This window comes from Pteronotus mesoamericanus, unplaced genomic scaffold, assembly GCF_021234165.1.
Source record: "Pteronotus mesoamericanus isolate MK-2021 breed Mesoamerican mustached bat unplaced genomic scaffold, CSHL_Meso_final scaffold_128, whole genome shotgun sequence".
Classification (NCBI taxonomy): Eukaryota; Metazoa; Chordata; class Mammalia; order Chiroptera; family Mormoopidae; genus Pteronotus; species Pteronotus mesoamericanus.
Window position 1 is genome coordinate 806,487 of NW_026555305.1, and position 10,991 is coordinate 817,477.

At 55.0% G+C, this 10,991-nt stretch overlaps 1 protein-coding gene across 1 annotated transcript; it reads left to right on the plus strand.

Annotated features, from left to right (window-relative positions):
• Positions 1–1,340: 1,340 nt before the first annotated feature.
• Positions 1,341–10,711, plus strand: ZNF550 (zinc finger protein 550). Its single transcript, XM_054588256.1, has 4 exons — positions 1,341–1,434; positions 3,568–3,694; positions 5,608–5,703; positions 9,188–10,711. The coding sequence occupies exons 1-4, from the start codon at positions 1,420–1,422 to the stop codon at positions 10,186–10,188; spliced, it is 1,239 nt and encodes a 412-aa protein (XP_054444231.1). The 5' UTR covers positions 1,341–1,419; the 3' UTR covers positions 10,189–10,711.
• Positions 10,712–10,991: the final 280 nt, after the last annotated feature.

The following is a 10,991-nucleotide window of genomic DNA, read 5'->3' on the forward strand; positions in this document are numbered from 1 at the left end:
AATTCTGATTTGCCGTACATCTTTTGTCTGTTGTCTCTGCGTGCAATGATGATCATTGGGTCGTTGATTATTTTATGAGCTGTTGAAACATTTGGATCCTACTTCTATTGCTATTTCTGCATTTATTAGCAAAAAATCCTATATAAAGAATTTTCCACAATGTTCTATATGGTTACCTCAAAATACAGTCTGTAAAGAAAAAGAGAGGGAAGAACTTGATAGCTTCACTCTAGTTAGCAATTTTCAGAATAATTATTTGGATCGCTGACATTGTCCTCAAAAAACAACAAAATGTTTATCTTGGGGCTAAAGCTGTCCACTTTGCCTAAAAGGCTTTGATCACAGCGGCCATGGTCATAGTAGGAAAAAACCATTTGGTAAGTGGCTCTTCAGCTAAGTTTTAAGATTTTAAAATGAATTGTATCTATCTTAGTCCATTCAGGCTGCTATAAGCAAATATCCTAGACTGCACAGTTTATAAGCCACAGAAATTTACTTCTCACCGTTCTGGAGGCTGGATGTCCAGGATCTAGTAGTCAGGAGATTTGGGGTCTGGTGAGAGCCCTCTTCCAGGTTGATTGACACCCTGACATCCTCCTTCTTCCGTGTCCTCACCTAGAGGAGGGGGTAAGGTAACTTTTGGGGGCCTCTTATAAGGACACCGCACGCAGGGGACCAGTGGGACTGATGCCCAAGGACTGGGCTCAACCAAGCAGGAGAGCCCAGAGAGAGGACCCCTAGAAGGGCCGTTATTAGGAGTTGGAGGAACACACAAGCCAATAGCATGAGGGTGCTTTGTCCTGTCACTAGGTCAAAGGGATGATCAAAAGGGGAACTTGTGTCAGGGGCCCACCTGATCACACCGGTACAGCTGGTCGTCTGGGTGGGTGCGCACAGCCTCTTCCGCGGGGATGTTGAGGCAGCAGGAACGCACGGTTTTCGTAATTCACAATAGTGTGCCCGTTGTCGCCTTAGGAGCATCTACCAAGAGGCAGAAAACACAACCGGGATGTCTGGGTGCATCCCCTTTGAGAACATCCCAAGGCCCTCTTCCCTGGAGCCTCTGCAAGCCCCTTCCCAGCTTCCCTCCCTGGGCCTCCGGGGAAGTAGCTCCTAGAAGGGGCGGAGTATTCCCTCGCTTGGTCGGATGCAGGACAAAAAACTACATTACCCAGAAGACTGTGCTCCGCGGGTCGGGAGGAGGGCGTGCTGGACCGCCGACGATAACGGAAGGGGCGTGCTCGCCCTTTTGGCAGGGGCGGGACTTCCGGTATGTCCGGGTGGGTGTCCGAAAGCAGCGTGGTGGGTCTGTGGGCGCCGAGCCGCGCTGGGACAGTGGGACGGCCTCGCCCGTGCCTCCGTGGGGCCTGGGGGACGGTCGGCTGAGCCTGCGGGGCCCGGGAGCCCTCGCGCGGCCCGATGGCGCCGGCGCAGGTGAGTGGACGGGCCCCCAGACCCCTCGCCCTCTTGCCACAGACCCCTCGCCCTCTTGCCACAGCGGCGTCCGGTGACTCCGTGCTTTCTCCCGACCATGTTGCTTTCTCTCGACCCGGATTTCTCCGGGTCGCCGTCCAGGGGCTACAGGAGGTCTAGTCCCGTTTCTGCCCCCGCGGGCATGTCGAGTGGAAGGGACGTGTGGAGTCTGGACCTCTCCGGACCCCGTGCTGCGTGCGTCCGGCCGCGGAGACCTCCTCGTGGGTCTGGCTGCGCCCCTACCCGAGGCTGTGAACTTGGGCACCCCCCTTGCCTCCCTGAGCTGGTTTTCTCGGGTATAAAATAGTAGGGATACTGACGGTGTCTCGTCCCGATTGAGGAAACTAGAGAGGACACGTGCGGGGTGTGGTACCCGCGCTCCCTTGGAGATGCCTCCCGAGCCGGCAGCCCCTGCCAACTAGGCTGCACGAGGAAGAGGCAGGCGTAGCGTCTTGGAACTACTCCGCGAGGGCAGGAAAGGTGACAGGCAACTGGGAGCCAGAAGGGCAAGGAGTTTTCCTTTTGGCTTACAGCGCGACCTGACCTCCCACTGACGCAGTGAACCCGTTTTCCTATTCAGGACATTCAGTTGGGTTTGAAAAGTGAGCCCGTTGAAATGCTCGGTACCGTTAGTGTGCGGGAGCGGGATGTTCCTTTGGACACAAAGGCGCAGGAGGCCGCAGGAACAGGCGGACACCCCGAGTGTCCCCACGAGAGCCTTCTCACCGCCGGGACCTGGCTTGTTAGTTGATTTCCCCGTCCACAGGCTCCCTCCTTCCCTTTTTGTCAGTCTCCAGAGACTGCCTTCCGCGAAGAGGTCTTCCCTGGTTGCCCCACCTAAAGTGGCCTGTCATCCTTTCAGTCTCCTCTATCTTCTCGTCTTTGGTATTTTTAGGGGCCCCTGAAGTTGTCTTACTCATTTCTTTAGCTGCTCCGATAGGTTCCGTTTCCAGGCTGGGACCGTGAGCGCCTGTCGCGGCTCCGAGCCAAAACTAGAAAGGCCTGGGCTTGCAGAAGGTACTAGTGAAACAGTTGAATGAATGGGGCTACCCCTCAGGGGCTCCCACAGTCTTACCATCAACTCAGACTGCCCCCTGCGGCCTGCGGGGCTCTCCTGGGTATGCCCCCGGGACTGCCTCTGCTCTTCGTCCCATGCTTAGGGCACCCACCCAGGAGGTCTTGAACTTGCCAAAGCCCTGCCCACCTGGCAGCCTTTGCCCTTGCGCTCCTCTGCCTCTGGGGCCCAGTCCCCAGGTGTTTACACCCTTCCTGTGCACCCGTGGCACCTCTTAGGATAGTCTTCCTGTTGTAGTTCTAGCTAAGGTGCCCCTGGCCCCGGCTCTTTGCCATTTTTTGTCGGGTGTTTAAATCCCGCCTTTGCTGCTTAATTGTGAGATTGTGGGAGACTTTCTAGAGCTGCCCTCGCCCCAGGCCACTGACTGTGTCGTGAATGTGATCTTGGCATGTACCTCATGGGCTGTCGGAGGGTTAGTAGAAGTCACAAAACACACTGAACGCTAGCCCATGCAGGTCCTCCAGGGTCTGTCCTGGTTGCCGGGCGTACGCTTCCTCGAGTTCTCAGAGCTGCCTGGTGAGGTGGGGACGATTATTGCACTGATGGGGAACCTGAGGCTTAGAGAAGTGATGTGATGTCTTTCCACGTTCAGAGTGGGGAGTCTGATTCAATCCCGGGAGGCAGGCTCCAGCGCCTGGGACAATCTCTAATGGGGCATGTGACGTTCTCAGCCCAGGGCATGTGGGTGGTGAGGCCCCGGGAGGCCCGGCCGCTGCTGTGGAAATTATCATCACCATCATTTCCAGCAGAACGCTCACCATCTGCGCCACAGTCCTCATTGGAATGGCATCGTCTGCAGTGGGTTCCCCGGGGCCGGCTTTTCTCTCAGCCACAGCCGCAGTATGTCCAAAGGCCTCCCCTTTCCCCCCTCTGTACCCAGCACAGAGCTCAGCCCTCAGCCCTCAGAAGACCTCGGTGATCCGGGCGTGGGTCTCTCTGCACCTTTGCCAGTGACTGAGTGACAGGCTCTGATCTCACCCAACAACAGGCGCACGAAGCTACTGTGTTTGACTTTCCAGGCACCAGTGACCTTCAAGGATGTGTCTGTGACCTTCACCCGGGAGGAGTGGGAATTGCTGGACCCAGCCCAGAGGACCCTGTACCAGGACGTGATGCTGGATATCTGCAGGCTCCTGGTCTCGCTGGGTGAGCGCCCACCTCGCATTCCTGTGTGGTTTGATTTCTGACTGGTCAAGAAGGTCACAGAAGCCACCTTCTCCTTTCCCCACAGCCCCTGCAGTTTCCTGGTCCCTCCTCTTCCTGCCTGGTCTGCCTCGGGGATCGCTGGGGGAGAAACAATGTCCTTCTGGACCCTCACTCTCACCCCAGTGCCCAGCACGCTCAGGCCTGTCTGAGGTCTGTATCCCAGAATCCACAGGAGGGGCGCTGACTGGCCCAACCTGGTGGGGTCAGGTGTCCCCAGTTAGCCAGGCCCTGCGTGACGGGCTGTTCTCAGAAGACAGGGTGAGTCAGGAAGACTCCCACATGGCACTTGTCATCAGTGCCACCCAGGGGTCCTCTAAATAACATAACGTCAGTCTGCAGGCCCCTGGCACCTACAGGGTCATGATGTCCCCTGAGACGCAGCCACGCAGGAGATGATGTAGAAGGTGTGTGGGAGTGTCACGGGTGGACACCCCGAGAAAGCCAGTCCTTTCGCCTCCTCTGTCCGGCATGCTGGTCGCTGTCAAGGGAAAGTCTCATCAGTGCTGATTCTTTCATGTCCCAAAACCGTGACTAGTTACTCTTTTCAACGGAGCGAGCAGCCTCCAGCTCACAGCTCTGAGCATCTACACAGGCTTGCTGGGACTCGATGGCAGTATTTTGATTTCATTGCTGTTTTGATGGTAACCTTCCACTGTGGGACGTGAAATCGACTTTCTCATTCGCCGTAGAAAACCAGGGTTCCTTTTAGAATAAAATACTTAAGGACGATAAAAAGTGGGTGAGTTTAGGAAGAAACCATCAGTAATGATGGCATACTGTGGGTGCTCGGAAGGGGGACATCAGTTTCAGATGAACCGCGATGAGTTGTAGAAGAAAAAAAATAGGATTTAGGAGTATGTAACCAGGGGGTCATAGCTTGTCCTGGGCACTTGAAGAAAGGCATCTGAGGAGGTGACTCGGAGGCTGAGCTCGCTGGGAGGGCGGCGCAGGAGACGGCTCCAGGTGGAGGAACCAACGTGAGAAAAGGCCGAGACGGGAGTGAGCTCCGCTGGCAGAGCCGGGGGACGTCTGTGCCACCTGCTGTACTGCCTCTCCCTGAGGTTGGTGCCAGGCACACAGCACGTGTCAGTGACTGTGGCTGAGCCCCTGTGTGAATGGACTTCTTCACGGAACCCTCCGGCCTCTACAGAGATGTACTAGGCGGCACACACAGGATGATGTGAAGGTCCGAGCTGCTCCGCCCCCGGGACCGGCCCCTGCCGCGCCCGGGCAGGGATGTCGGAGGCCGCGGCAATGACTGAGGCAGCGAGCCCCTTGCTCAGCCCCCTCCTCCCACACAGGATTCCCAGCTTACTCTTCAGAACGGGGATCCAGCCCAGGTGCCCTGCCTACCCCAGATGACTATCAGGGACTGACTTCCACAAGCAGTTTCCTGTCCTCTCTGGGCACCGGAGCCCTGCGGGGGTGGGGAGGGGCGCTGCACAGACGCTGATGCCTCGGCCTCACCCCAAGAGATGGGGTTTCTTTCGGCTGAGGCTGGAATCAGGCCTCCGGTGGTTCTGAAGAACCAGGGGCTTAGGTGAGTTAGATGGGCTCACCTTCCCGGTGCCCTGTGGCTGTGTGGGGAAGCGGTATGCACCTGAACCACGCTGGCTTCAGCTGGTGAGGGTCAAGGGCAGTGCTGTTGCGTGGACAGACGGCAGCGCCCTCCACAGCAGTTGCAGCCCAAGAGCGGGGTTTGTCCCCTTGGCGTCTGGGTCACACGTCGGCCTTTTCTTCACTTTGGGAATAGCTTCTTTCATTCTTATCCCATCATGAAGTCCCAGATACAATGGAGCGGCTTCCTCTTTCGTTGCAAAACACCCATATCGGGTTTCTTTCTCCCCCCACAGGGCATCCGGTTCCCAGGCCGGAGCTGGCCCACCTGCTGGAGCACAGGCAAGAGCTGGGGACTCTGAAGGGAGGCCTCCCACAGAGCACCTGTCCAGGTAGGAGCCAACAGGCGGCGTCACGGCAGCCTTCCGAATGCCACTGCCTCTAAACTGCGTGAAACTCTCCGTGACCCCCTGGGGTTTCTGGTTGTTTTCCTCACATCAGGGTACGGTGTCCATCAACAGGACAGCTATGAGCCACACCGTTACGGAGACCCAGGCACCTTCAAACGTCACTGTGTAGTTCTCCGGCTGCTCCAGCGCACCGCAGCTGGCGGAGGGGAAACGGGGGCGAGGGGTGGTCAGTCACTCCTGGCATGCACGCGTGCTGCGCCCCCACACGCCCCACTGACAAGATCTGGGCATCTGGCCACACTGGGCGCTCAGGACTAGGGACTGCAGGTAGCGACGTGCTCTGGGAGCAGAGCCAGCGGCTGGGTCTGTAGCCGCCTGGGTCTGTAGCCGCCTGGCCCACTCTCGGAAGACTAGTGGTGCTGGTGCCTGTGTGATCGGGTGCCTGGAGGTTGTAGTGAGATGTTAGTTCAGTGCCTGGCCTCTATAAGGGGGACAAAAGTCAGCTCTTCGTGGAGCCATGTAATTACATTAATCGTGAGTGATAGGGATTCTGCACATTTCTTTCTGGACCCAGAGGAAAATGGGCTTTTCTTCCCCCTGAAAGTATAATCTGGGTCCAGGAAGAAATGTGCGGAACCCCTATCATTCGTGATTAATGTGATTACATGGCTGCACGAAGAGCTGGCGCCATATGTATTTGGTAACCCACTCTTTCCCGCCTTCTCCATCTGTTCATCCATCGTCCTTTCGGTCCCGCAGACACGCAGAAGCAGCCCCTTCTATCTTCCTGTCCCTTTGCCCCAAGAAACAGCAAGGTGACCTTTGGTCCACCTCTGTGCTGTGAGTGCAGCTGGAGTCAGCCACCGCGAGCCACAGTGTGTCCTCTTCTGGCGGCCCTCAGGCTGCTCGGCCAGCCTGCGCCCGTGGCCAGCCCCATGCCCAGCCCTCCGTTCCAGGCGCCACCTCCCCTTAAGTGTCTCAGAGGCTCATCCTGCCTTAGAAGACACTCGTGGGCATGCCCGCTCCTCCCCACCCCCAGTTCAGAGAAGGTCCTGCCGTCCAAGCAGGTGAGACCGGAGGCCCTTCATCGTGTCCGACTCCATCAAACCCAGCGGCCACCCACCCCGACTCCTGCCCATTGGACATTATCTCTGTCTCCTGAACTCGTCACCTCTGCCACCTTCACCCATCACTTGTCGCCTGGATGATGCCAGACCCCCAGCAGGTCTCCATCTGCTCTTCCCCCTGCACCAACCCCGGCAGCCACCTAGACACGCTCCAAATCTGCGGTCTTAGCACATTATTGTCATGTTAAAAATAAAGGGAAAGTGCTTCTGCTTCCTGTTACTCAACCCTCAAAGGCTCCTCCGTGTGTGCCTCACACCTACGCCTTCCCTTCTCGTTCTCTGTGGACAGCGTCTTACCTGCAGTCATGGCCGGTGAGCCCACGCCGCACCTTTGCCGTCTTGAGAACTTGGTTTTTCACTTGTTTTCTGCCTTGTTTGATTTCATCCTCTCCGCTCAACGTATAACGTGCTCAGGGTGTCTTCACTTGGGGAAAGAGAAAACAAACACAAATGCTTTTAGATCTATGAAAGCCTCCACCAATGTGGACTCTACTTATAAAGCCAAGTTGCAGGAAGGAGTTGTATCATTTCTGGGAAAGATGTGTACGCTTGATGGCACACCTATTATTTAAACTCTTCTTACTTCATTGTTTTTATATGGGACGTGTACATTGATGTGCACAAATCTGAAGGGTTCAGCTTAAGTTTTTACCTATGTATAAACCGAAACGTCCTCTGCCGCAGTCAGCATTTAGAATACTTGCAGGACTGTGGCAGGTTCCTGGTGCTCCAGCCTTGTCAGTAGCTCCACCTACAGTGGTCTCCATTGTCTCTGTGGATTGGTTTTATTCTTTTTTTTCCGGTGTGTGCACTTGCTCGTGTGCCTGCGCCTTGAACAACAGAAATTTATTTTCTCACAGTTCTGGAGGCTGGAAGTCTGAGATCAAGGTGTTGGCAGGGTTGCTTTCTACTGAGGCCCCAGCCCTTGGCTTACAGGACGAGATGATGGTTCTTGCTGTCACCCTCATGGCCCAGAGCAACAGTGCAACGAACGTACAGGGTGGGGCAAAAGGTTCACCGTTGTGAGTACACAAAACACAGTTTATTCTTGTATTATTAATTATTGCATTTTCCACATGAACAACTATAAACCTACTTTTGCCCCACCCTGGATTAGTCAGGGCTCTCCAGTGAATCAGAACCAACAGGATGTGTGTATTTCATTTATTTTTAAAGAGCTGGCTCTTGCACTTGTGAGGGCGAAACAGTTTCAGAGACTTGGAAGGCAGGAAGAGTGGGTGGTGCAGACTAGAGTCTGAAGGCAAATTCCTTTCCTCCCTGGTGGGGCTCAGTGATAAGGCCATCAACTGGCCTTATAAGGCCAGAGATCTGGAAGGGCTTTTGGGAGTGAGGCTACCCAATTATAAAGGGTAGCCTGCTTTTCTCAAAAGTCTGCTGACTTAAATGTTAACCACGTTCAAAAACTACACAGCAATATCTAGACTGGTGTCTGACCAAACAACTCAGCATGATACCCTCGTCAAGGTGAATGTAAAATTAACCCTCACAAAGAACAAGAATGATAACCCCCAGTTTGGTGAACACTTTTCTCCTTTAACCTTCATGGAAGCCTGCGAAACTGAGTCTCCTTGTCAGTCTCTCAGATGAGGAGAGTATGACTTACAGATGAAAGACATCCATCCAAGATCAGCTCACTGGACAGAGGCGGGAGTTTGTGGGGGGAACCTAGGCATTCTGGCCCCAGAGCCTCACTCTTACCTACCCAGCACACTGATGCCTCAGAGAGCAGAAACCTGTTTCATACTACTCGGCTTGCGTGTCCCTCTGTCCCCTCCTGAAACCACCCCTTGATGTCAGCTTCACCAGGTGCCTGGTGCCCTTTTCCTCTTTCAAGGGTGAATCTCCCCATTTCAACCCAGTGTCCCTCCCTCTTCCTGGCAGTTCTCACTTCTGCATCAGGACCTAGCTTAGGGACAACACCTCTGGGAAGGTGACCTCTTTTTCTTCCCAATCTTGGTAGGTTTCACTTGGTGCAAATATAGCACCAAGAGATGTCAGCCTCAATTCTTGGGGCACGTTCCTCCCCCACCCCAGACAGTATTATCAAAACTGCCTTCCCCTACTCTGGACTGTGAGGAGGGGTCTCCACACCAGGCCCCGTGTCCCCTGGTCCAGTCCACTGTCCAGATTTTAACTTTAATGGTGTCAAGAGTACAAGGACCATAAAAGGTCATTGGAAACCTTGGTTATAGGGACATGAAAACACAGCAAACACCAGAGGTGACATTATTGTCCTTACTTGCCCCCCAAAGTGTTGCCTAAATTTCTTCCATGTTGCATCACTAAAAGTCCCCCTTTGTGTCCCGGATTTTCTTCAGGTGACAGAGCAAAACATCAGACCAGAGAGCCAAGCACCACTCAGCCAGTTTTGTGTGAGGGAGCCTTGCTCCAGGGAAGCAGGACTCCAGAATCGTCAAGGGACTCCAGACTGAAGCAAGCCAGGGAACGGGAAGGGCTTTTGGAAGTGAAGCCAAGGACAGACCCCCACAAGGAGGCCCATCCTGCGAAAAGGAGCCCTGAAGATAATGGTCTGGGGACAGATGACGGTCTGCACTCTAGGGGGTTACAGGACAGAGTCTCCCGGGGAGATGTTCTCCGTGAACATGACCTACAGGGACCAGGGAAGGGCCCCAGGATCCAGGTGGGAAGAAACCTCTACAAATGCAAGCAGTGCGGGAAAGGTTTCAGCAGAAAGTGGTACCTTGCTCGCCACCAGCGGGTTCACACGGGGATGAAGCCCTATGAGTGCAATGCGTGTGGGAAAACCTTCAGCCAGAGCTCCACCCTCATCCGGCACTACCTCATCCACACTGGGGAGAAGCCCTACACGTGCCCCGAGTGTGGGAAGGCCTTCAAGCGCAGGTCCTACCTGGTGCAACACCACCCCATCCACACTGGGGAGAAGCCCTATGAGTGTGCCCAGTGTGGGAAGGCCTTCAGCCACCGCTCCACCTTCATTCGGCACAAAAGGACCCACAGCAGGGAAAGGCCCTTTGCATGCAAGGATTGCGAGAAAGCATTCAGCAACAGAGAGCACCTTATCCAGCACTACGCTGTGCACACGGGGGCCAAGCGGTTCGAGTGTGCCGTGTGTGGGAAGGCCTTCCGCTGCCGCTCGGAGCTCCTGCAGCACCGGCGTGTGCACACAGGGGAGCGGCCGTACGTCTGTGCACAGTGCGGGAAGGCCTTTCACCGCAGCACGTACCTGCTGCAGCACTCCATCATCCACACGGGGGAGAAGCCATACAAATGTGGCCTATGTGGGAAGGCCTTCAAGCGCAGGTCCCACCTCCTGCAACACCAGCGGGTCCACACCTGAGCTAAGGCCCTCCCACACAGGGGCTGAAGAAGGGCCTCATCCACTGTTCCTTCCTGGTCTGTGAAGGGGATCCACATGTGAGGAAAATCTCCTTCAGTGCAAAGAATGTTTGGAGAGGGAGTTTTGTCAGCTCTGAAAGGCACAAGAAGTCGCCTTGGCAAGAAGCCCTGTGAATGCAGCGACTGTACCTTGAGCTGCAGGTCAGCCTTCCCTCTTCATGGTGGGAGAGAAAGGAGAGAAGGTGGGTCACCAGTGGCTCTGCCTCCGTCAGCATCAGAAAACTTACAGGGCAGAGAGGCTGGATATAACTACTAAGGCCAGTCTTAAGCCAAAAGGAAAAATCTTACTTGCTATCTGAGAATTCGTAGCAAAGAAGAGCCACATAACTGTCATAGCTATGAGCAAACCTTCTGGGACAGGTCACTGATACACTGATCAGATCACTGGGGAGGAAGAGGGAGAGGTCACAGGAGGAGGTTGCCCAAGGCAATGGTGAGCAGAGGAGGATGGGATGGGCCGAGAAGCTGAAGAGTCAAAAGGAGGGCGGAGACTGGCTCTCTGGCTCTCTTCTTTGAAGATGCCTGGATGATCGTGCTGCAGCTGCCTGCAGACAGTATCTTGGACAGTAGAAGGAACTCGGCACAGCCTAGGATCGCGCTGGCCTGGCAGCGGGTGGCAGGGTTATTCTTTGGGGGTTCTAGAAGGGGCGGGCTCTGAGGCAGAAGCCTACCATTCTTCCAAAATAGTGTTGTTTTGTATCTTATGTTTAGTTTGTAAACTAACCCTATGAAATAAGATCATTA

Excerpts from the sequence above, each read along its gene's own strand:
- ZNF550 (XM_054588256.1), top strand. Across the intron at positions 3,695-5,607 it reads CAGGCTCCTGGTCTCGCTGG|GGCATCCGGTTCCCAGGCCG; the intron begins GTGAGCGCCCAC and ends CTCCCCCCACAG. Across the intron at positions 5,704-9,187 it reads CCCACAGAGCACCTGTCCAG|GTGACAGAGCAAAACATCAG; the intron begins GTAGGAGCCAAC and ends GATTTTCTTCAG.